Below are 25,383 nucleotides of genomic sequence, written 5' to 3' on the forward strand. Positions count from 1 at the left end.
GAGTAAATATAGTTCACCTATTATCATAGTACCAAAAAAATGTGATAGCATGGGAAATAAAAAATATCGGTTAGTAACACAGTACAACAGCTAATCTGGGGGGTGAGAAATTCCAAGTCAGGGTGATGGTACTAGGTCAGTATAGTAAAACCCTCAAAGGGTTTGGCGTTCGTATGTGTCAGTTTTTTTTTATGACCTTTTACATTTTTCCTTATCTTGATGTTTTTTCGCTTAGTTGTAACATTTTGGCAAAAACGTAGTTTAACATAAAAAAAAAATTTAATGGATAAAAAGGATATTAAAAAGACAGCTCTTGTATCTCCGGTGGGATTATACGAATATATAAGAATGCCGTTCGGACTAAAAAATACTCCGGCTACCTTTCAACGACTAATGAATGACATATTACTAGAATACATAAATAAGACATGTGTCGTTTATTTGGACGACGTATTAATCTTTTCAACGTCATTAGAGGAACAATTAAACTCCTTAGAAAAATTTTTTTCAATGATAAAGGAACATAATTTAAATTTAAAAATTCAAGTCGATAAATGTAGTTTTCTAAAGAGAGAAACAAAATTTTTGGGGCATACCTTAACAAAAGAAGGGATTAAGCCAAATCAGGACAAGATAGCAGCAATACAAAATTTGAAAATACCTAAAACTGAAAAGCAATTAAAAAGTTTCTTGGGAGCCACTGGTTATTATAGAAAGTTCATTAGGGAAAATTGCATATCCAATGATTAAATATTAAAAAAAAAAGGCTATAAAATAAATTCAAGAGATCCACAGTACATAGCTAGTTTCGAAAATTTGAAAACACTAATTTCATCGCATTCAATTTTAAAAATTCCTGAATATGATAAGGAATTTACTATTACAACGGATGCAAGTGATTACGCAATAGGCGCAGTGATTTCTCAACAAGGTCAGCCAGTGTGCTATATTAGCAGAACTTTAAATAACCATGAACAGAAATATGCTACAGAAACCGAATTTCTAGCCATTATATATTCAATAACCTATTTCAGGCCGTGCATACATATATGGCACAAGATTTAAAATTATAACTGATCATAGCCCAATAGTGTTTTTAAATAATAAATATAAAGGTAAGGAGTTTTCACAACGTCACCAAAGGTGGCTGTTGAAACTGCAAGAGTTCAATTATGAAATGGAATATCTTCTTCTTCTTCTTAATTGGCGTAGACACCGCTTACGCGATTATAGCCGAGTTAACAACAGCGCGCCAGTCTTTTCTTCTTTTCGCTACGTGGCGCCAATTGGATATTCCAAGCGTAGCCAGGTCCCTCTCCACCTGGTCCTTCCAACGGAGTGGAGGTCTTCCTCTTCCTCTGCTTCCCCCGGCGGGTACTGTGTCGAACATTTTCAGAGCTGGAGTGTTTTCATCCATTCGGACAACATGACCTAGCCAGCGTAGCCGCTGTTTTTTAATTCGCTGAACTATGTCAATGTCGTCATATATTTCGTACAGCTCATCGTTCCATCGAATGCGATATTCGCCGTGGCCAACGCGCAAAGGACCATAAATCTTTCGCAGAACTTTTCTCTCGAAAACTCGTAACGTCGACTCATCAGTTGTTGTCATCGTCCAGGCCTCTGCACCATATAGCAGGATGGGAATTATGAGTGACTTATGGAGTTGTTGGCAATAGTTATCCTGCGTTGGATTTCCAGACTGACATTGTTGGTGGTGTTTACGCTGGTTCCAAGATAGATGAAATTATCTACGACTTCAAAGTTACGACTGTCAACAGTGACGTGAGAGCCAAGTCGCGAGTGCGACGACTGTTTGTTTGATGACAGGAGATATTTCGTCTTGCCCTCGTTCACTGCCAGACCCATTTTCTGTGCTTCCTTGTCCAACCTGAAGAGGGCAGAACTAACGGCGCGGGTGTTGAGGCCGATGATATCAATATCAGAAGGGAAAAATAATGTAGTAGCAGATTTTTTAAGCCGGATTGAAAACTCTCCAAAAATCGACGAAAGCAATGATAAAGAATCCAATTTAGAAATGTCAGATACAATACATTCCGCAGAAGAGGAGCTGTTAGAACATTTCTTCATAAAAGAAGAAATTGTCAACAAGTATAAGACCCAAATAATAATAACATATAGTCCCCAAACTGAAGTTCAAATAATACATGGAAGAAAAGTAATCGAGATCAACTCTATTGACACGGAGAACATATTGCAAAATATTTTCCGAAGACATATTGACAGGGGCAAAGTGGGTATTTTTTCCGAAGTGGAGGAGGCCGATTATCACATTTAAAAGCATTTATTTATAAACATGTTTTCTTGCAATAGCAAGCTGTAATTCATAAAATGGACCAAAAGGGCAACGGAAATTATACAAGAAGAAGATCTTCATAAACAAATTTCACTTTACCATAGTAATTAGTCAATGCATAGCGGAATAAACGAGACTTACAATACACTTAAGGATAAAATATACTATCCAAATTAAGGGACATTGTAAAGCTAATTAAAGATAATTGCGAAAAATGCAAGCAAATTAAATATGACAGGAAACCGATAAAGCCAAAGTTTAAACTAACAGAGACTCCTTCAGATAAAAATGAAATAATACATGTGGACATTTTTCATTTTAAAAAGCAATCATTTGTCACAGTAATTGATAAACTGACAAAATTTGCAGCAGCATACAATATAACTGATAGAAATTGGAGAGCAAAGAAGGCCATCATAATTGAACATTTCACGAAATTTGGGAAACCAAAGAAGATCATCATGGACAACGAATTCAGGGCCGAACAGTTGATTCAGTTCTTAAATACAGAAGGAGTCAAGTACACTTAACAAAACCAAACTCCCATACAGGTAATGCAGACATTGAGAGGCTGCACTCAACCTTGTTAGAAAAACTAACAGGAATTGAGGATCCAAGCCTCTCAACAGAAATGAGGATACAGATCGTTATAGGTTACTATAATGATCGCTATCACTCAACCCTAAAACCATATTTCCGAATCACCCCCTTGCAAAACATTCATATAGCAAACATAAAAAGACCACTTAAATTAGATAAAGTAGGCATGGAAAACGAAGATGATAGGTTTAGCACAATACTAGTACATAATGGCGATGTATTGGAAAGTGTTAATTCACGAGTCAACATATTTTCAGATGATGTGGATAATAATGTTTCAGATGACCGCCATGAAATTGGCTACAGCATTCCTACAAGTGTCACCAAAAGTTGAAGAAGCAGGATACACCATGATCCAACTAGGTGAAATAGAGATCGTTGGCGAAGTAAATACAATACTACATATTATACATCCGAAAGAGCTAGCAAGTTTGGTGGAGGAAATGGAAGAAAACATAAGACAAGCACACCTAAGTAATAAGGCACTTCTTTTTAACGAAATTAACATAATTAAAGCAAAAATTAGATCGATTACTCCCAAGGAAGAGGGAAGAAAGAAGAGAGGTTTAATTAATTTAGAAGGCACAATGTATAAATGGTTGTTCGGGGTAATGGACGAGGAGGAACTACAGGATATAATTAGTCATTTAGAAGTAATAGAGGGAAATTCGCACAACGCAATAACAAATATCAATAAGCAGATTATCATAAATGAGCATTTGAACGATTCAATTAATTTAATGAAAACAATAGTAAAAAATGACAGGAGTAAAATTTTAAAAGAATTAAATCAGATACAAAAGGAGGATAGAGAGCTTGCGAAATTGGTTCTTTACATTGATCAAATGAATTAATTAAGACATGTTGAAGGAAAGATATGTGAAATTCAAAATAACATAGCCGCCGCTAAAAACAATTTAATTCATCCGGGGATGTTAACAAAAGAGGAAATATATAGTTTTGACATAGATTTTTATAAGCTGAAACTAGCCAAAGTAGGAGTAGTAGCTTTCAAAAATGAAGCACTTGTGGTCGCTATTCAAATTCCAAAAACATATTTTTCTACAGATTTAAAATTAATTACACCTTTGCCAAATAGGAATAATTTAGAAATTGATCAAATAGATGAGGAAATATAACGTCAGAATCTAAACATTACACAGGTCAACACGATTATGGGTCTGACATCTACATGTTAAATTTTAGTTTCTCCTATGACAAAAATAAGGAAACATTTTTTTTTTTCAGTTAAAGTTTGCTTTTGTAGAAATTAGAGCAATTTTTCGATTTTTAAGCAGAAATTACTGATTTTTATATTTTTTGTACAATTTCACTATAGATTATAATTAGAAAACTTTTTTTTAGATACAAGAGTCGTTTTTATTCAAGACGTGTGAAAAAAAATAATATATAAATGTAAAATAACAAGAAATTACTGTCTAAAAATGAATATTTTTTGTATTTCTTTTACGCGAATATGAGCTCTCTCGTATTAAACCCCAAATATACTTATCAATGTAGATCAGCCCAAAGCAAACTTAAAGAACTAAAGATTAATATTTAAGTGTTTTTCAATGCCTAGGATCAGAATTCAAGCATGAGAACAGAAACCCAAAAAAACAAATTTTTTTTGTTGACCTGTGTTATCAATACAAAGCTAATACATTGTTAAGAAAATTAAAATTAAGTGAAAGTTGTATTTTTAATCATAATTGTATATTTAAATATAATAATAAAACTTATGTGCAAAAGTTGTCTGCTGATAATCTGTTAGTTAAAAATGACAATAACAATGAAATGATCCAAAACTGCGATACACGGAAATTTACACTTCAAAAACATTATACAATAAATTTTAGTAATTGTAAAATCGAAATAAAGATAAATCGTATAAAAATTGTAAAAAAGAATTTTTTGACAAATAAATATGCATATCCTGTATCAGTATTAAATCAGACACATGAAGTGAAAGTAAATTTTGAAAAAATGATATTAAACCATATCGAAAATTTAAATGAAATCAAAGAACTAAAATATCATAAAAAGATTTCATACGGTATAAATACTATTGTAATAATCATTATAATAATACCAGTTATATGGCTAATCATATGGATCAAAACAAATAATGTAAAAGATTCAGGAGAATCCTAAAAGAATCGAAGGGGGTGTTATGTATGACCTCCCTAATAGCTGTAAGTTAAAACCAACCATGCCGTGACGGAATGTCACGAGTCACCATTTTTTAATGTAAACAATAACAGGTATAGAATAATATGTAGCTTAAGTAGACTTAAGTTTGATTTGAATAAGGCAGTCATAAAACAGAGTTCATACTGGTAGTTATTCTTTGTAATAACATTTAATTTGGATTACATAATTGGCTCACAGCATAACAACCATAACTCGCGCGTGTTAAGGAACGTATTTCTTATAATAGTATCTTATCAAAATATCTTAAACAAACAAACATCAAAACAGCCTTATGTTTCAATAAACGAACAACATTAAGGAAAATTCATAAAAATAATCTTATCTTCGAACAATAGAAGTGCACCATCAGTACAACAAACAATAACAACCCAAATAGCCATCTACTAGTAAACAACCGGCATCTCAATAGTATAAGTAGCATTAGGATTTACTTATGTAAACAAACCTAAAAAAATATATTATATCTAAACAAATTAACAACTAGTAATAAGTAAACACACTAGACTAGTTAGTACCACTGCGAATGGTAGGCACCTTGTCGTGGTGCAGGGGCTTAAAATGCAATGCATTTACGGTACCTCCCAACCTTCATGAGCGGTTCGGCATGGCATCTCTCCTGGGGGTTGACAGAAGCCGCGTGTGTGCGGCGACCAAGAGCTACCATCTCTTAATCCAGGGTGTTATGCGACTCCCGTACATTAGATGATTTGCAGCCAGAAGGTTAATTCGGCTGTATTCGAACGGAGGCTTCCCAATACCTGGCCGCCTTGGGAAGTAACGGTGGCCTTACCGCGTTAAGGAGCTCTGACACGGCGGACCTTTGCGTTTCCCCTTTAAAAGACCAAGGGGCTTATTCTGTAACTCGATTCGAAAAAAAAATTTACTCGAATTCGATTCTCGGATTTTCAAGCCAATTTTCGAATAAAATATTCGCTAGCTTTTGAGTTGTAGAAAGCAAAATCGAAAATTGTACGTATTTATTCTGGCACAGGGTAGTAGAACTTTCGCATAATTAAAAAGTAGATCCGAATATCGAATAGAATACATTTACGAATCGAGATACAGAATAGGGTCCCAGTAGGCCCACTTATACGGGCCGAATGATCGTACGAACCAGATGGAAAAGAACAAAACAAAAACAACTACAGCAACAACCAGGGGCTAAACGCAAGTTCAGCTTCCTGGACGCTCTTTCGCCGAAGGAACGCGCTCTCTTCCAGGAGCATGCGCGTGACGACGATGATGTGCCCTATTGCAGCGGTACTCAGCGCAAGGCGTCCACTGCGGCTGTTGCGGGTTTTGCGAACCCCGCCCCCACAACCCCCTCGAGCAGGATCGACTGCACAGAACAGGGTGAATTCAAGAGAGTGGAATCGAAGGGCGAACGGAAGAGAAAGAGGAAATGGTGGAGGAAATATTCCACACACCCCAGAATCAGGACTACCAGGAGGTCGTGACGACCCACGTAGAGCGGGCATGAGTGGCGCCACTCTCAAGTGGTATTTGAGATACCAACAAGACGGTATGACACCAGAGGCAGTAGAGAAGCGGTCTTTGAGTAGGAGCAGGGGCAGCAACCCTTATCCTACCACTGCACGACGCGTGGGTGCTAACTGCGCGTCTGCTACCAGACGTAGGAATTGGAGGCGTCGCCTATCCAGCGCAGCGTCGGAGAGACGGAGCAGCAAAAGGTCGGCACTTCAGGGTGCAACAAGTCGGTCCGCAAAAAGAAAAAGCGCCCAGATAACCCCTTAGGAGCCACCAAGGTCAAAGAAAACAAACCACAGGCGGTCGGATGAAGACGCTCCACCCCAAATTCGCCGCCGGTGGGAACGGTACAGCGAAGGTAGTCGGAGGCCTTAAAAAGCGGTGCTGCCACGCAACTAACCGGCGGAGCTCTTGAGGTCTGAAGAGTAGACGGCTATTCAGGACTGCTTAGTAAATGCGCTCTTTGTGGGAGACGGATACACCGGCTCCTTCAACGGCATATACACCCAACTCTTTTTGTACACGGTTTCTTTTTACACGGTTGAAAATTTTGTTTTTTTTTGTTAAAAACTTTTAATCTACGGTTTCAAAATCACTGTCTTGTAATTATGTTTGTTTTTACCACACTTAGCACCATTGCTGAAATGAACATACATTGTAGTAAACTTATTCGATAAATCTTACCTACACATTTTTTTCGCATGATATTTACATTGCTGAAATGGATATCTCCAGCTATGATACCGACTTTAGTCAAGTTCGTCGCAAACTGTTGCGCTTGTTATCAAGTAGCGACGAATAATTATGTAGATATGTAAATACTTTTTCCTTATTTCTATTCTAATTTTTCTGTTCTAAGTTCTGGATTAACAGATTTCTTTTGTTTTTAGCTGAGTCTACAAATTTTTCACCTGTATGAATTATGTATTTTAAGTTTTAATGCTCAATAAAATGCCATATGAATATACAATTTGTATGCATATCTTTTATATAGTTTTCAAAAATTTTTACACGGTTTTTCGAAGTAAATATAGTACTTTATTTCATTATACACGCTTTTCAGATGACAAGGAACGTATCCCCCATTTTACTATAGGAAACGCCTCTTTTTTTACACGGATTTTTGAGCAACGTATCTGCCGTGTAAAAAAAGAGTTGGGTGTACTTCAAAGGAGGCCTACTACTGGTCGCCTGTCAGGACGAGAAGTCGGCCACCTGGCCAGCGGAACTCACTTTGAAGCTGGAGGTTTTGGAAAGGTCCGGTCATGTGCGTGAAGAGAGGTGAAGATATAACACCACTACACAACATGCCAGTATTCTTTCCCCGGAGTGCAGACAAACCATACGACTTCGCGCTTGGTTTATTTAAGAACTAAAACGAAGAAACGAAAACGGGAAGGAGAGGTAAGAGGCCTCAATTCGAGGAACAACAATTTGTGTAGTTGTTAGAACCGATATAGACTTCTTCTGTATTTCAGAGTTTCTAACGCAAGATCTGATGGCGGTGCAGGTGAAGGACAAGGAAGGTCCAGACTTCGTCCTTGCATCCGCCTACTTTCCAGGGGAGACGGCCACAGCAAATTTTGGGGATGCAAGCCAGGCCTATTGTCTTCTATGGAGCGGTTGTTGGGCCGCCAAGGCAACGAGGTGTTCGGTAGGCCTTAGACTATCAAAACTGCAAAGGCTTGCCGGTGCCTGTGCTTCAGGGGCAATGCGCTACTGCTGCGCTTGAAGTCATATTGGAGCTCACACAGAAGCATCTGGTGATCAAACAGGTAGTGAAACATACCATGCTGCTAAGGTCAGCAGAGGGTTTTGGGCAAAGGGAAGTTAATGTCGTCTCAACAGATGAAGGCACTAGCACCACTAGCCCTTCTCCCAAGGGACGGCGTTATAAAGAGGATTAATTTCACAAAGAACTTTAGAGTTATTCTAGGCAATAAGACAGAGTGGAATGACTCCACGCTTGACATACTGCTGAGAGACTATCCAGTGGTACACTGACGGCTCAAAAACACCGAAAGGCATTGGAGCAGACATTGCGGTACCGCGTACCAAGCTATCCATACCAGTGGGACGCTTTCCAAGTAGGGGGCCGTCGCCCCAGGCGCAACGTCTTGGGGCGGTAAAACGATCTTCGCTGTTTTTTAAAACTCCAATTCGGGCAAAAATTCCTGAAAATTGTACAAGATATGTGCCGAAAAGGGGTTTTTTTAGGGCTTTTAATAAGATGTCTTGTAAATTTACTATCAATTTCCTCAAAAACCGTATTGTGAGAATTGTGGAACTTCAGAATTTGCGTGGCCTTCCTAAATTTTATATACTTAATATCGAAGATATTTAGGTAGGTAGATAAAGGGGGGCGGCAGAACATCCTTGGCCCCGGGCGCCCGAAGTTGTAGCTACGCCACTGTCTATCTATCTACTATTTAAGTTAATAGGAGTAAGAAACATGTAATAAATTAGTCTTAAAGTATTAATAAAGAATATCCATTTCGGTGCAGCTGAAAAATATATTCTTTTGACTCATTTTTACTTCATGTAAAAATTAACTTGCGCGAATTAAGAAATATATTCCTTATAATACTTGTAGTAATAAACATCAAAACAACCTTTTGTTTCAGTAAACAGAATGCATCAAGACAACACTGAGTTGGAACAACTGAAATGCACTATCACTACAACAAACAATCCTAAACAAACAAACATCAAAACAGCCTTATGTTTCAATAAACGAACAACATTAAAGAAAAATCATCAAAACAAGCTTATCTTGGAACAATAGAAGTGCACTATCAGTACAACAAACAATAACAACCCAAATAGTTATTTACCAATAAACAACCAGCATTTCAATAGTATAAATAGCACTAAGATTTTTGTAAACAAACCTAAACAAACAATATATGGTATTATATCTAAACAAACTATTAACTAGTAATAAGTATCATACTAGTTAGTATAAATAGAAGTAAGAACCATGTAATAAGTTAGTCTTAGGAGTATAAATAAAGAGTACACATTTCGGTGCAGCTCAAAATATATTCTTTTGACTCATTTTTACTTCTGGTAAAAATTAACTCGCGCGACGAAATGTAAGTACCCCACAGGGAGGACTTAAAAAATTTGAGGATCGTGGTTGCCGGGTGATTGACTATGCAGACGATGTAACACTTATGTATGTATGTTCAAAGAAAAGTTGCAAGCACAGTATACGAGTTCAGGCAGCGGTATCTCAGCGTTGAAGATAAAGATTCCGGTTGCACAGCTGCCGCAAATGGGAGACATCCGCCTCCAACCGGCGTATACAGTAAAATATGTAGGGCTCATCCTGGATAGGAAGCTTTCAAAAGCAAAAACGACTTCGATGGCCCTAAACTGCTGTAGAGGACCCATTGGCATGAGGTGGGGTCTCCCATCGAAAATGGTCTTCTTGCTCTATAACACCCTAGTCTAGCGCATTATGTTCTATGGAGTCTTTATGTGGTGGATGGCTCTAGAAAAGACCACACTTGCAAATAAAATCGATCGCGTTCAATGGGCGGCGCTCATAAGCATTTAATTCCATTCCATCCATAGACATCGCCGAAAGGTGTATGACCGGGAAGTGGAACGCGTTTCTGAACACTCGGATATCCTCACACACTTTGACTTCATACCGGATCATCTATACCATGGAGTCGCCAAACCGAACTCTGGCCGTTGGAGGAGAGGAGCAGTGAGCTTATTTAAGAATGGGTCAAAGCTTGGGGAAAAGCTGATCAGCTAGCTAGGAAAGGCAACCTAGAACCGCTACCGACAGAGTGGGAGCGGGTCCGTTCTCCCGTATCCTCTTGTGTTCTACTACTGGATAGCTGGACTTCGCGAAACCGCTTTGATCTACTGATCTATTTGCCTTCAGAAATACTATCATCTTCCTAGTTGTGGGGTTTTTAACAGAACATTGCCTTATTGCTGATCATGCTGTTAAATTGGGACTTTATCAGCCGCCGTTTGCAGAAGCTGTTTTGAAGAAGATGAGGTGGAAACATCTTCTTGACTGTACCGCGTTTGGGAGGTCAAGACTTACAACACTTGGGAGCGAATACCCTCAGACCCCGCTAATGAGCGCGATCGGTAAACCTGAAGTCCGGGCAACCTTCCTAAGGCATCTAGGCTCGGGACAACGTTAGTGTTGGAGAGGTTGTCGTCGACGTCATCTAGCGGGAGGCCCAGCAAACGTGCTGTTTTGACGGCGTCGGACCAAAGGGAAAGAGGTGTTAGATGAGTCGGGTTGGCAGGGCATGCAAAGGGGTGGCCAGTGTCATGCGGAGACTCATTGCATGCAAGACAAATATTGGATATGTCGGTGTCTATTCTGGACAAGTAGGAGTTTAACCTGCTATAGCATCCAGAACGAAGCTGCGCTAGGGTCACTCACGTTTCTTGCGGCAACTCGAGCTCTTCGTGCTTCTTAACTAGGAGCATAAGCGTCTCACTATGTAGTTGTTCGATGGGAGACATCAAGAGGCGTCCTGTCGTTGTTTGGAGTGCAGTGTTCTGGTAGGTCTGAAGTTCTTCATCTGCGTACCACTGCATCCGGGCGACCATATTCTTCTTCTTCTTAATTGGCGTAGACACCGCTTATGCGATTATAGAAAAGTTAACAACAGCGCGCCAGTCGTTTCTTCTTTTCGCTACGTGGCGCCAATTGGATATTCGAAGCGAAGCCAGGTCCTTCTCCACTTGGTCCTTCCAACGGAGTGGAGGTCTTCCCCTTCCTCTGCTTCCCCCGGCGGGTACTGCGTCGAATACTTTCAGAGCTGGAGTGTTTTCATCCATCCGGACAACATAACCTAGCCAGCGTAGCCGCTGTCTTTTAATTCGCTGAACTATGTCAATGTCGTCGTGGCCAATGCGCAAAGGACCATAAATCTTTCGCAGAATTTTTCTCTCGAAAACTCGTAACGTCGACTCATCGGTTGCTGTCATCGCCCAAGCCTCTGCACCATATAGCAGGACGGGAATTATGAGCAACTTATAGAGTTTAGCTTTTGTTTGTCGAGAGAGGACTTTACTTTTCAATTGCCTACTCAGTCCGAAGTAGCACCTGTTGGCAAGAGCAATCCTGCGTTGGATTTCCAAGCTGACATTTTTAGTGGTGTTAATGCTGGTTCCTAAATAGACGAAATTATCTACAACTTCAAAGTTATGACTGTCAACAGTGACGTGAGAGCCAAGTCGCGAGTGCGACGACTGTTTGTTTGATGACAGGAGATATTTCGTTTTGCCCTCGTTCACTACCAGACCCATTTTCTGTGCTTCCTTGTCCAGCCTGGAGAAAGCAGAAATAACGGCGCGGGTGTTGAGGCCGATGATATCAATATCGTCGGCATACGCCAGCAGCTGTACACTCTTATAGAAGATGGTACCTTCTCTGTTTAGTTCTGCAGCTCGAACTATATTGGTGCGGCGTAATTGAGGACCGGCCGGCTGATTGCCTTGTGTGTTGCCAACAACGTTTCTTTGTCTTTTCCCCATGTGCTGCCGGCTAACGACTTGATTTTGTTGCGGCTCTGTGCCTTGGCGATAATCGCGGTCGTATGGGGAGTGAAGGAGCATAGACTATCAAAAGTTACACCTAAAATCTTAAGATTAATGACAGTCGGAATTTTACGCCATCGACTGCAATATTAAGCTCAAGTCTATACTTCAACCAGTTCGTAAATATGGGCCCTGTGGATTTGGTGGCGGAAAGTGTTAGGTTCCGTGCAATGAGGAAACGAGAAAGGTCGGAGAGATAGCTATTTACTTTTGAACACATGCCATCGATTAAATTGCCCGACGTCAGCCACGAACTATTTGAGCGTTTATGACGCTAAGTGATGTGGTGGTACTGTGCACTTTTCGGAATCCATGCTGGTGGTTGGGTAGTCTCAGGTGCTGAGACTGGGGAGTGGAGAGTTATCTGACGATAGGACTCACCTTTGTTGCCGGATTTTCCAGGTTTCAGCAGTTGGACTACGCTTTCGACTTTGCACCCATTGGGTATTTGAAGAGTGGTCAGCGACAGGTTGAAGACCTTGGTAAGATAGCTTACTCCCGTCGAGCCTAGATGCTTTAGCATAAGCATGTTGATTCCATCAGGGTCAATGGATGTGGAAGATTTCGATTTGTTGATGGCATTGTGAATTTCCTCATCGGTGAAAGTAAGTGGCGCGCATTCGTTGGCATTTTGCGCTGCCGTCGGTTAACACATCGCTTGGTTTTGTCTACCGAAGGGTGCAATGTAAATTGCCGAAAAGGCATGACCATTGAATTGAACTTCAACTCGGTCATCATGTCTCTTCGACTTAGACAAAGCCTTGACATTATCCCAAAGCTTACTTACACCGGTGGAGAGGTTGCAGGACTTCAGATGCTCTATCCCATACCAATCGCCGAATCTCCAAATTAATATCCCTTCTTCAGGGATCCCCGGGATCGGCATGGCGTAAGCCGTTGTGCTCATTAGCTAAAACAGCTGCTTCGGTTGGAAAAATTGCAGAAATCCGCCCAATGTTAGGTTATATGGCTGATCGATGTTCGCACGTGGACTGGTATATGTAGTCCTTTGTGAAGCCATAGAAAATAAGAACTCCTGTGTTCAGACTTAAAGATTGGCAAAACGCTTCGTAACCAATACAGAATTTGCATCGGTGGGATGTCTGAGGGTATTCGCTCCCAAGTGTTTAAGTCTTGACCTCTCAAACGCGGGACAGTCAAGAAGGAAGTGTTGAGTTCTTTCCACCTCATTTTCTTCCAAACAGGTTCTGCAAACGGCGTCTGATAAAGTACCAACCTTACAGCATGAACGCCAATAAGGCAATGTTCTGTTAAAAGCCCTACAACGAGGAAGAGCAGCAGAGCAGATGGCCTTTCTGAGGGCAAAGAGATTAGTAGATCGCCTGCGATCAACCTTGGGTAAAAAGGGTTTTGCAACCGCGCAATTACCGATGGTGGCTCAGCGCTGGCCAAGCTTCCGCAAAGTTCATCTATCCAGTGGTAGAACACAAGAGGATACGGGAGCACCGACCCGCTCCATTCTGTCGAGAGCGGTTCTAGGTTGCCTTTCCTAGCTCGGCACCCATACCGGTCTTATCACAAAGACACTCGATGCTCTCGAGTTCAAGGCTAGTATCGTTGCTCTGCTATCTGAGTGAATGGCCTCTTCTCTAAAAGGGGCTGCACTCCGTGCACCATACCGGTCTTATCACAAAGACACTCGATGCTCTCGAGTTCAAGGCTAGTATCGTTGCTCTGCTATCTGAGTGAATGGCCTCTTCTCTAAAAGGGGCTGCACTCCGGAGCAGCAGATCTACTGCTACGTTAATAGTTGCAACCTTGGCATGGAAGACACAACAACAGCCAGGAAGTCTGAAACTGAAGTTGATAGAGAGCTCCCGACACCAACTTTCCCCCGAGCATTGACTCATCCTTAAAGAAGCTCACCGACTCTCTCCTCCAACGACTTCTCCCACCCATATCTCCCAACGTCGGGATATGGGCAGAGAAGGAGCCGCCAGAGTTCGGTTTGGTGAACTCCATAGAACATAATGCGCTAGACTATGGTGTTATAGAGCAAGAGGACCACTTTCGATGAGAGACCCCACCTCATGCCAATGGGTCCTCTACAGCAGTTTAGGGCCATCGAAGTCGTTTTTGCTCTCTCTTCGATATTCGGCTTCCGTGAAAGCTTCCTATCCAGGATGAGCCCTACATATTTCATTGTATACGCCGGTTGGAGGTGGAGGTCTCTCATTTACGGCAGCGGTGCCACCGGTTTTACTTGGGTTGATGGCGAAACCACTTTCGATCGATGGAGTTCCGCAAAATTGGGACACTTATCCCCAAACGATTTTTGAAAATTTTAAGTATAATTTTTTAAATGACTTAATTATTTTACATGATTTTAGGTTCTTTTACTTAAAAAATTGTTTTTGAGTTAACCATTAAAGATAAATTAGTGAAACTTTCGGGATTTGTCGGAAAATATTTATTTTTTAATATAATAATAATTGTAAATAATAAGAAAAAACAAAAATAAAAGTTTACAAATTTTGACATATCAGTGTAAGTGGAAGTATTGGAAATGAAGTTACTGCGTTTTAAGTGTCAGTATGTTTGTGTTATAGTTGCGAAAATGAGCTTCGAACAAAGTGCCAACATTAAATTTTGTTTTAAAATTGGTAAAACTTTTACCGAAACGTTTCAATAGATGAAACAAGTTTATGGCGATTATTACCTATCCCGTAGCAGAGTTCACGAGTGCTTTCAACGTTTTCAAAGTGGTAGTGAGGACATAAATTCCATTGAAACTGTGCGTGAATTCTTTAAAAATCACCCGAAATCATAATTGAAATTCATGGAAATGGAATTGAACATCTTCAGAACATCGATTTATCGCATTTTGACCGAACATTCGGGCTTACGGTCCACAAATTGATTGACGACCAAAAATTGCTCAGATCAGATCGACGTTAACCACTCTCCGTATTCACCTGATATGGCACCGTGCGACTTTTTCCTTTGCGGAAAAATGCATTTGCCCATGAAAGGAAAGCGTTATACAAACGTAGAGACCATTCAAAAGGCTTGCACCGGCTTACTGGTGGCCATACCGGCCAACGAGCTAAAACACTCGTTCGACATGCTTTTGGACCGTGCAAAAAGCTGTATTGAAGCAGAGGAGACTACTTTGAATAAAATAAATTGATTTTGCCGAAAATACCATTTGTTCTGTTGTTTTTTAAGTCTAGATTACTTTGGTACGCACCTTATATATGTATATATACAGTGGACCAATAAAGTTTACATACACCTTGTTCTATTAAATTACGACATGTTTATTTGTTACAAAATGAAAAAATTTTGCGGTTTTTTTCTATCCAGTTCAAAAGATGTATATTTAACATTAAATTTAGCATATCAAAATATTTTTTTTTTACACAAATAAAAAAATTAATGCTGAAGCTAAAAATGGGCATAATTTATATCAAAAAAGTTTACGTACACTAATGATTATTTATATAAATCAAATGTAATTACAATAGTTTTAGCGGTTTTTGACCTACATTTTGTTGCTTATTGTCCCTAGGCATCGATGTAAGCTTCCCACTCAATTTCTAGTATTATTTCCGGATATTTTGACCCACTAAGTCCATGATCCAGCTTTTTGGCCTTATTTCGATGAAATTCGATGTTTTCGAATACGATTTTCCAAAAAGTTCCATATATTTTGAATAGGATTAATGTATGGTGATTGCGGGACCTATGGAGTTGTTTTTATTTCCATAACAATACCAAATGGCTGCTATTAACAGCCGATTTAAGCACACTTAAAATTTTAATTTTTTTCTTAAAATGTTCAGATACATATGCTTACTCATTTTTTTCACGAATATAGTCCAAATATCCAATCTCAGATGATATCATATACCCCCAAACCATAACATTAGCCCCACAGTGCTTTACAGTTGGCGATAAATTTTTTCCTTGTGACTCCTCATTCTCCACACTTTTCATGATCTATTCGAACCAAATATATTAAATTTTGATTCGTCGGTGAACACAATGTTTTCCCAAAACTAATACCGTTTGTTTAAATATTGTTTAGTAAACGCCGACCTCTTCTTTTTATTAACCTTACTTATGTATGGCTTACGACGCGAGAATCGTCTATGAAAACCAGCACTCTTCAACACATTCCTTACTGTTTCGGGATTTTGTTTTTTTGGGTACATTTCAAAAATGAATAAGCATATGTATCTGAACATTTTAAGAACAAAATTTCAATTTTAAGTGTGCTTAAATCGGCTGTTAATAGCAGCCATTTCTGTTTACCACAAGATACCGACCTAAAATACACATTGTATCTTGTACATGCAGGGTTGTTATGGAAATAAAAACAATTTCACAGGTCCCGCAATCACCATACATTAATCCTATTCAAAATATATGGAACTTTTTGGAAAATCGTATTCGAAAACATCGAATTTCATCAAAATAAGGCCGGAAATAATCCTAGAAATTGAGTGGGGAGCTTACATCGATGTCTAGGGACAATAATAGCAACAAAATGTAGGTCAAAAACTGCTAAAACTATTGTAATTACATTTGATTTATATAAATAATATTAGTGTACGTAAACTTTTTTGATAAAAATTATGCCCATTTTTAGCTTTAGCATTAATTTTTTTTATTTGTGTCAAAAAAAAAAAAAATTTTATATGCTAAATTTAATGTTAAATATACATACATCTTTTGAAATGGATAGAAAAAAACCACAAAATTTATTATTTTTATAACAAATAAACGTGTCGTAATTTAATAGAACTAGGTGTATGTAAACTTTATTGGTCCACTGTATATTAAATATATTAGAAAGTAATTGATATCGAACTAGTTTACAAGTAGGAGATCCCGTAAGGAATTCTAAAGAGCCTGAAAGAATCTATAAATGTATAAAATAAAAAAAAAAAGTTAAGGATTAAGGAATGAGTTTATAAAATATCGTCTATTTAATATAATACACACGTTTAATCAATGGATTAGTTTATACTACTTTTACTGGATATTTCTAAACAATTTTTTTTATTTTTTGAAAACTTTTATTACTTATTTTGAACTATTATGAGATAAATAAGTATGAAGATGACTATTCGACATCCTTCAGATATTACCTGGTAAAAATCATACCTGTTTTTATATTCCACTTGGAAATACGTACGTTATAGTACCGTTCATATTCTGATTTTCCTCAAAAATAAGGGAGATTATTTTTTATTAAACTGTAGGGAAGCGATATCACTCGAGTTAAATATGTCAATCTCAGCTGAACTGAAGCTCCTCGTTCACAGATGAATTTCTTATAACAAAAAACCCTTTTTTATTTTAATCTGTTAGTTTGCCTGGTAGCTATGTATATCTTATAGTAGTCCGATCTGAAGTTTCTTCGAAGATTATACTGCTGCCTTAGACAATAATAAGTGCCAAATTTTGTAAAGATATCCTGTCAAATTAAAAAAGTTGTCCTTACAATAATTGGATTTTGATTGATCAGTTTGTATGGCAGTTATATACTATATTTGTCCTATCTGACCAATTTCTTTGGAAATTACCTATACTGCAAAAATATCCATGCAAAATAATCCATGACAAAATTGCGTGAAGATATCTTGTCAATAAAAAGTGCCTGGGATTTAGAATAGCATCCCCCGATTATGAGTTAAAATGGGTAAGTACGGATAGAAGAGGTCCTCCAGAACAAGAAAATATATACATATACCTATATATATAATAGTTGCCGCTGACTTATGGTTTTTAAGATATTTGCATTTAAAGTTCAAAAATTTTAACCCTCATCGAGACCCTCGGGTATGGCCAGGCATATTTTGTTTTTAAATGTTATTTAAATATACTATTTAGAGTGTAGCAAACGACTTGCGCTTCCAGGTAGTTTCCTAGAATTTTATTGTCTATAGAATTCAGAACAAAAATTCAAGGATATCGTATCGAAAAGGACGAAAAAAGGATATTATAATATTACACCTTAGTGCACCAATGGTGCTTGTCTAGACCCCTTATATTTTGTATGAAAATATATGAACTTTGGTATGATTCTATCACTTCGCACGGTTGATTTATCTGTTTTCATGTTCGTTACATGTCCAAATTGGTTTGTATGTTTATCTAGGTCAAATACTTTAGCCGCTAGAGCGTTTTAAAGGTTAATAAAAATGTAATTTTTCTCAAAATGTTACATTTTTTGTGAACGCTATTGCCACGCCCCTGGTAGGGATAGAGGGAAGGTTGAGGGCTTTCCTGAAAGCACTAGGGGTGAACTAACTCGCAAAATGGTTTTGATCCCCCCCGGCCCCATACCCCCCAACTGTAGTGAAACAAAAGGGGGGACATGGTGAAAACCCATTTTCGCCTACTGCCACGCCCCCGGTGGGGCCTTAGGGGAATTATACATTTCCTGAAAGCTCTTCAAATTACCTAACCGGTGCATTTTATTTGACCCACCTAGGTCAAATACTTAAGCCGCTAGAGCGTTTTAACAGGTTAAGAAAAAAATGTAATTTTTCTCAAAATGTTACATTTTTTGTGAACGCTATTGCCACGCCAAGCGTGAACAAGGCAGTCAATTTGATTTCAACCAAATCGAGAGGTAAGAAATTTCAAAAATGTATCTATATTGTACATATGTATATGAGCGTAAATACAACATGTATTTCCCTACAAATGTATGTAAACACCACTTGGCCTAGCCAAGCACCATTGGTCTCGAATAAGTGTATCAGACCGTTGGTCTCGACCAGGGTTAAGCCCGAAATCGGGGGATGCTATTCTAAAATTTACCCAAAAAAGTTTTTTTTACAAAGACATTTATTTGATCGATCAGTTTGTATTGTACCTATATGCTATAGTGCTCCGATATTGGCGATTCTGAAAAATAAGCAGCTTCTTAGGGAGAAAAGTTAGAATCGATATTTCAAAAACTAAACGACTAGTTCTCATATATACCGACAAACGGAAAACGAATATAGCAAACCCGACTTAGCTCGTCATGCTGATCAGTTAAATAAATATTTTATACCGCCCTCGAAGTTTCTTTCTGGTTAAATTAAAACTTTCTGGCAAACTTAATAAAACATTAGGCACAATTCCGATTTCTTTGGCGCCGCGATCTGAAGGTACCGTTGGAAAGAGGGGTCCTCCTGGTTAAAAAAAATATAGGTACCGCAAGCGCTTAGTTTACGAGATATTCGACTTTAAAGTTCAAAAATTCCCAAAATTCGAACATTTCAACAAGCTATTTCACCACGTCTTACACACTCTAATTAAACTATAAACATTTAAATAAATCCATATTTTACACTTTTTGCGTTTTTTACCTAAGAAATCTTTATTTTAAAAATTACATTTTACAGTCGTAATTTTTATTTTTTTTTTTAGGCTGTAAGGAAGGTTTAAAATGCCTTCGCACCAAACGACATTTGTGTGCTAACAATTACTACGAAATGGAGCGCTGCCATATGATAACAAGGCAATTCGCTGAAATTCCTGTTTTTCGCGAAAATTCCTCTATTCATGCATACGGATATTTTCTTTTTTAAATTTAATAAACAAATAAGTAATATAATATAATTTAGAACAGCATCCCCCGATTATGAGTTAAAATGGGTATGTACGGATAGAGGAGGTCCTCCAGATCAAGAAAATATACATATGAATGTATGTATATACATATGTATATAGTTGCTGCTGACTTATGGGTTTTGATATTGTATAATAGGTTGCAAAAAAAAGTCTTGCGGTATTTTTAATGATTTTTTTTTATTGAAATTGAAACGAATTTTTGATGACTCATGCCCAGCTCTTGACCGATGCTACGGCTGCTACTATGCCGGTCTCTTTCGACCAATTCATCGATTTTATCGCAATTTTCGACGACAGGCCCTCCGGAGCGTGGCGCATCTTCGACCACCTCTACACCAGAACGAAAACGTTGAAACCATCCTTGTGCGGTGGAAATGGAAATCGGGTCCATAAACTGCACAAATTTTATTGGCGGCTTGAGATGCATTTTTGCCTTTATCGTAGTAGTACTGTAAAATATGCCGTATTTTCTCTTTATTTTGCTCCATGTTTGCGACGCTATAACTCACGAACGACTTAAAAGAAACGACAATCAATCAAACACGTATTAGCGCGCTTTCCAAAAAGATATAGCATGATCCGATGCGACGAATAAAACTAGAACTACGCGCTTTCAGCGCCAACTAGCGCAAATACCGCAAGACTTTTTTGACAACCTAATATATAATATAATATAATAATACTATATATAGTATAACAATATTATATAATAATATAATATATATTGTCACCTGAAACACAAAACAACGTGTCATCAAAAAAAAAAAATGGAAATCGCTGTCAAATATAATAACTAATATTTAACCATCCAAAACTCAAATAGGAATGGTTTTATATCGTTTCTCCTTCTCTTATGAACTATTTTGCATTTTAGGTGACGATATTTATAAATAATATTATATTATAATATTACGTCATAAAGTGTAAAGTTTAGAGTATAAACTTCTTATTTAAATTTAATAAACAAATAAGTAATATTATATAATAATAAGGAGTACTACTCGAAAGTACTTCGGTCACCGCGGGTATTCACTCAACCAGGGTTATTTTTTTAGAGCGCGGCCGAAAGCCGCCAACACAGAAAGGAGTACTACGCGAAAGTACTTCGGTCACCCTGGGCATTCGCTCGGCCAGGTTATTTTTTTTAGTGCGCGGCCGAAGACCGCCAACGCCGAACGGAGTACTACGCAAAAGTACTTCGGTCATCGACTAGATTTATTTTTTTAGAGCGCGCCCGAAGGAGTACTACGCGAAAATAATTTAGTCACCCCGATATGATATAAATTTTACAATATTATCATAGATTTTTACTTATTTGTGTTTATTAAATATAAATCACATATTATACATTTACATATGTATATGGAACGTGTTCACAACTAATTATAACTTGAAAAATGTTGAAAAGTACTTTTTATTATAGTTAATATAGAAAAAAGAATCACGTAAAAAAACAAACAAAGAAAAATCGTTAAGATGTGGCAACGCTCGTTTTACTCATAATTGTAAAAAATCTAACCTTTTCAACGATGACTGTGCTAAGTGATTTTTAAATTAATAAATTTAGGTAAAATATTACAAAATAAAAGTGAGATGTGAACTTATTTCAATGTTTAGAGTGTATATTTAAATATACCAAGTGAAAAATGTAAAAAAAAATATACTGAAACATAGAGAAATACCATGTGTTTTTAGTGCAAATTTTTGAATTTTTAATCGGGAATATTTTAAAAGATAAGTTATTTTTACACTATTTTTGCATATTTGCAAGTAATACTATGTAAATTTATTTGTTCGTTTACATTTTGGATGCCTTAATATTTTGTATATATGACGGCACCAAAATAAACGTGGGGTTTGGTCTGACATATTTATAGCCATTGCAAATAATTTTCTGCGTGTGTTTGTTGTTGTGCCGTTGCACCAAGAGGAAAATTATGCAATTTCTGCACTGTGCAAGGTTTTGCAAGAACAAGAGAATCCCCCTAATATGAGAATATCAAGCGACAGCTGTTTTTGTATATGGAATGTAAACAAATATCAAGTGACAATTTAGGGCCGACAAAATATGTCTTCCACAAACATCGATTAAACTAGAGCAGGCACCGATTATAATGAGTGGAATGTAAGTTTTCAAGTAGTTTTCAGCGAAAATTGCGTTTTCGTTTGACAGATTTTACATGGACGAAAACACAAGTTTTAGGGCGAAAACCAGTTTTTCCCACGAAAACATGTTTTCTTTGTCGGTCCGAACATAGTATAAAAGTTTAACTCAAATTGCACATATAATTCAATTACACTGTACACATTGAGGGAAAACTTTAGTATACCGTCCCAGGATTTCGAGAATAAAATGGGTATTTTCGGATAGAGGATAGATATAGTAATAACCGCAGGAAACTTAAAGTTTTCGAGATATTTACGTTTAAAGTTGAAAATCACCACTATTTGAATTACATATTTTTTCGATTTAAAATTAATTTTATACTTATATTTTTTGTTCACTAACTCTTCATTAAATCGTTTGTACACATTTTTTTTTTACAATATATAATGCAAAAATGGTTTTATATCAATATTATTATTGCAAAGACGACCTCTTACCTACAGATTCAAAAAGTTGTGACATTACATTTATTACAAGTACTCGTATTAGTGTTGCTACATTTTGTCGTGAAAAAATAATTAAAAATATTGTTTATCATCTTTATTATTATTTAGTGAAGAAACAAGTTCGACACAAAAGAACTCAGAACACTCCGGTGTTGGACCGACCAGAGCTATTTTTTTGAATCGCGGACGAAGGCCAGTGTTAAAAAAATTAAATGCGAAATAATATACCAAAACTTATATCTATTTATTAAATTTGGGTAAATTTTAGAATAGCATCCCCGGATTTCGGGGTTAAAATTGGTATGTACGGATAGAGGAGGTCCTCCAGATTAAGAAAATATATATAGTTGCCGCTGACTTGTGGTTTTTGAGATATTTGCATTCAAAGTTCAAAAATTCAACTATTTAAAATGCGTGTTTCTCCCATTTATAATGAATTTTATAATTATATTTTTAACTTTTATATCCACTAACATTTCTCTAATTAGTTTCTAACCATTTATGTTATAATAAATAATGCAAAAATAACTTTTATTCAACATTTAACTTGTGTTCAATTATTTTTGTTCACACAATAACTAAAGGGTTGCATTCTAACTAATAATCAGTACTACCTTACGTTCATATTTTACAGAAGAACCAAAAGAAATAAAGAAAACAAATAATACCCCAATGACAGGAAATATATAACACATTAGTTTTCCGCATATAATTCCTTTCTGCATTGGCGGCCTTCGGCAGCACTTCAAAACTTGCGTTGAACTCCTTTTTGCTTTAGCGGCCTTCGGCCGCGCTTCAAAAAAAATCACCCTCGGTCGGACCAACACCTGGGCTTGCTCAGTTCTTTTGCGTTGAACTCCTTTTTGCGTTGGCGGCCTTTGGCCGCGCTTAAAAAAAAATAACACTGACCGATCCAACAACGTGATTTATCAAGATAATGAGAATTCTGAAATGTTTTTCATTACTCATCTCACGATAATGAATTTAGTTATGACGTCATAATCTTTCTTTTTACTTATTTTTATTCCATTACAACATATGGTAACACTAATTTTTTGCTTGTTTACAACCATTTTCTTATTTTATGAGTAAATGGATTTTAACTAAAGTTTGATATGGAATTAAAGTTATTTTTGCACTATTTATTATAAAATAAATGATTCGAAACAAATTAGTGAAGTGTTAGTGGATATATAAAGGTTAAAAATATAAGTGTAAAATGCATTATAAATCGGAGAAACACGCATTTTAAATATTTGATTTTTTGAACTTTAAATGCAAATATCTCAAAAACCGTAAGTCAGCGGCAACTATATGTATATATACATATATTCTTGATCTGGAGGGCACTACCTATCCTTGCATACCCATTTTAACCCTGAAATCGGGGGATGCTATTCTAAATCGCAGCCTTACATTTTTTTAACCATTGTTCCTTTATATATAAACAAAAATTTTGGATTAGTTTTTCAAAACACAATATGTGGCAACATTAGTATTGGTCAGGAATGTAAACACACAAACTTTATATATAAATATCTTCAAATCTTGAAGTCTGAGGTGGGTATATGTGCATACATTTTTTAACCTTGAGGACCTCTTTTATCCGTTCATACCCTCAGATCGCGGCGCGAAAAGAATCGTAATCGTTTTTTGGTATGCAACTGTTGTTATAAGCGTAAAATTCATTAAAAAATTGAACAAACACCCATTTTAAATAAATATGAATATCTCAAAAACCATAGACAGCGATCACTATATATAACATTTGTTTCTCAATCTGGAGAACCTCCTCTATCCGTACATACCCATTTTAACACCGAAATAGAGGGATGCTATTCCAAAATATACCCCATGGTTTATTTATTCACTTTATATATGTAAAACAATTAAAAGCAATATACTAACCAGTGTGTGGATACTGTAGCTCTTGACGTACTTCTTCCATCAATATATCTGTGCGCAAATTGTTTGGGGCGTAGAAAATTCGATCAACGTCATTAGAGGGGAATTCCGTTCTAATATCGTACTGCAAAATAAATCCTTTCATTATAGAACAATAAGCAATATTAAAAAACTTTTGTGATATATTACAAATAATCTCCCCTCATAAGTCGTTTGAGGCGTTGTCAGAAGCCTATTTGTAGAAAATAAGTAAACAATGAAAATGCCTGAACAACCGACAAATATCAGCATTAATGATATCCAAGAGTATCGAATTTGTCGCCAATTCTTCCACAAAAATATGCGCAAAAGTCGTACGCTTTCCCTCATTTTTAAACTGTAAATCTAACAAAAAGCTACTCATTTACACATATGTATAAAGTTAAAAGCATCAACCAGACTACACTATCAACAGAAAAGGTGCAAACAAAAAATTTTATCTGCCCTAGGGATGTCCATTAAAACAAACATCGATGTTTTAGTCGATAGTTGTCATCTTGACATCGATATTATTCGATGAATATAAGAAAAACTTTTCAACGAAGGAAATAAAAAATTTATTTAAAAATTTTGGGAAATCCTCTTGCTCTTGTAAGATTACACGATCACACAAAATGCAAAAATTCTATTCCAAAATATGCAAGGCCAAGGGAGCATCCATTGCAGAGTCTGGTGGGCACAATTCCGGTTTCTTTGGTGCCGCGATCTGAAGGTAGCGTTTGAAAGGAAAGTCCTCCTGCTTTGTTTACGAGATATTCGACTTCAAAGTTTAAAAATTGCCAAAATTCGAACATTTCAACAATCCATTTCACCAAATTAAACACACTTTACGCTCATTTTTTACTTCAAATTAATTAAATCAAACTATAAACATCTAATAAATCCACATTTTACAATTTTGCACGTTTTTTAACTAAGAAATCTTTATTTTAAAAATTACGTTTTACACTCGTAGTTAGCATCATTTATGTGCTAAAAATTATGAGGAAATGGAGCGCTGCCATATGATAATAAGCAAATATGAG

At 37.0% G+C, this 25,383-nt stretch overlaps 1 protein-coding gene across 2 annotated transcripts in view; it reads right to left on the reverse strand.

Annotated features, from left to right (window-relative positions):
* The window catches only part of LOC126764830 (retinal-specific phospholipid-transporting ATPase ABCA4), a 69,395-nt gene extending 44,600 nt beyond the window's left edge, over positions 1 to 24,795 (reverse strand). For both annotated transcript variants that reach the window (XM_050482403.1, XM_050482401.1), the window contains exons 1-2: positions 24,509 to 24,795; positions 24,323 to 24,443 (exon numbers count right to left, since the gene is read on the reverse strand). In XM_050482403.1, the coding sequence (XP_050338360.1) occupies positions 24,323 to 24,443; positions 24,509 to 24,688 (301 nt within the window). In that variant the 5' untranslated portion in view covers positions 24,689 to 24,795. The remainder of the gene's footprint in view (positions 1 to 24,322; positions 24,444 to 24,508) is intronic.
* Between the last annotated feature and the right edge of the window lie 588 nt (positions 24,796 to 25,383).

This window comes from Bactrocera neohumeralis, unplaced genomic scaffold (assembly GCF_024586455.1).
Source record: "Bactrocera neohumeralis isolate Rockhampton unplaced genomic scaffold, APGP_CSIRO_Bneo_wtdbg2-racon-allhic-juicebox.fasta_v2 cluster10, whole genome shotgun sequence".
In the NCBI taxonomy this organism is placed as follows: domain Eukaryota; kingdom Metazoa; phylum Arthropoda; class Insecta; order Diptera; family Tephritidae; genus Bactrocera; species Bactrocera neohumeralis.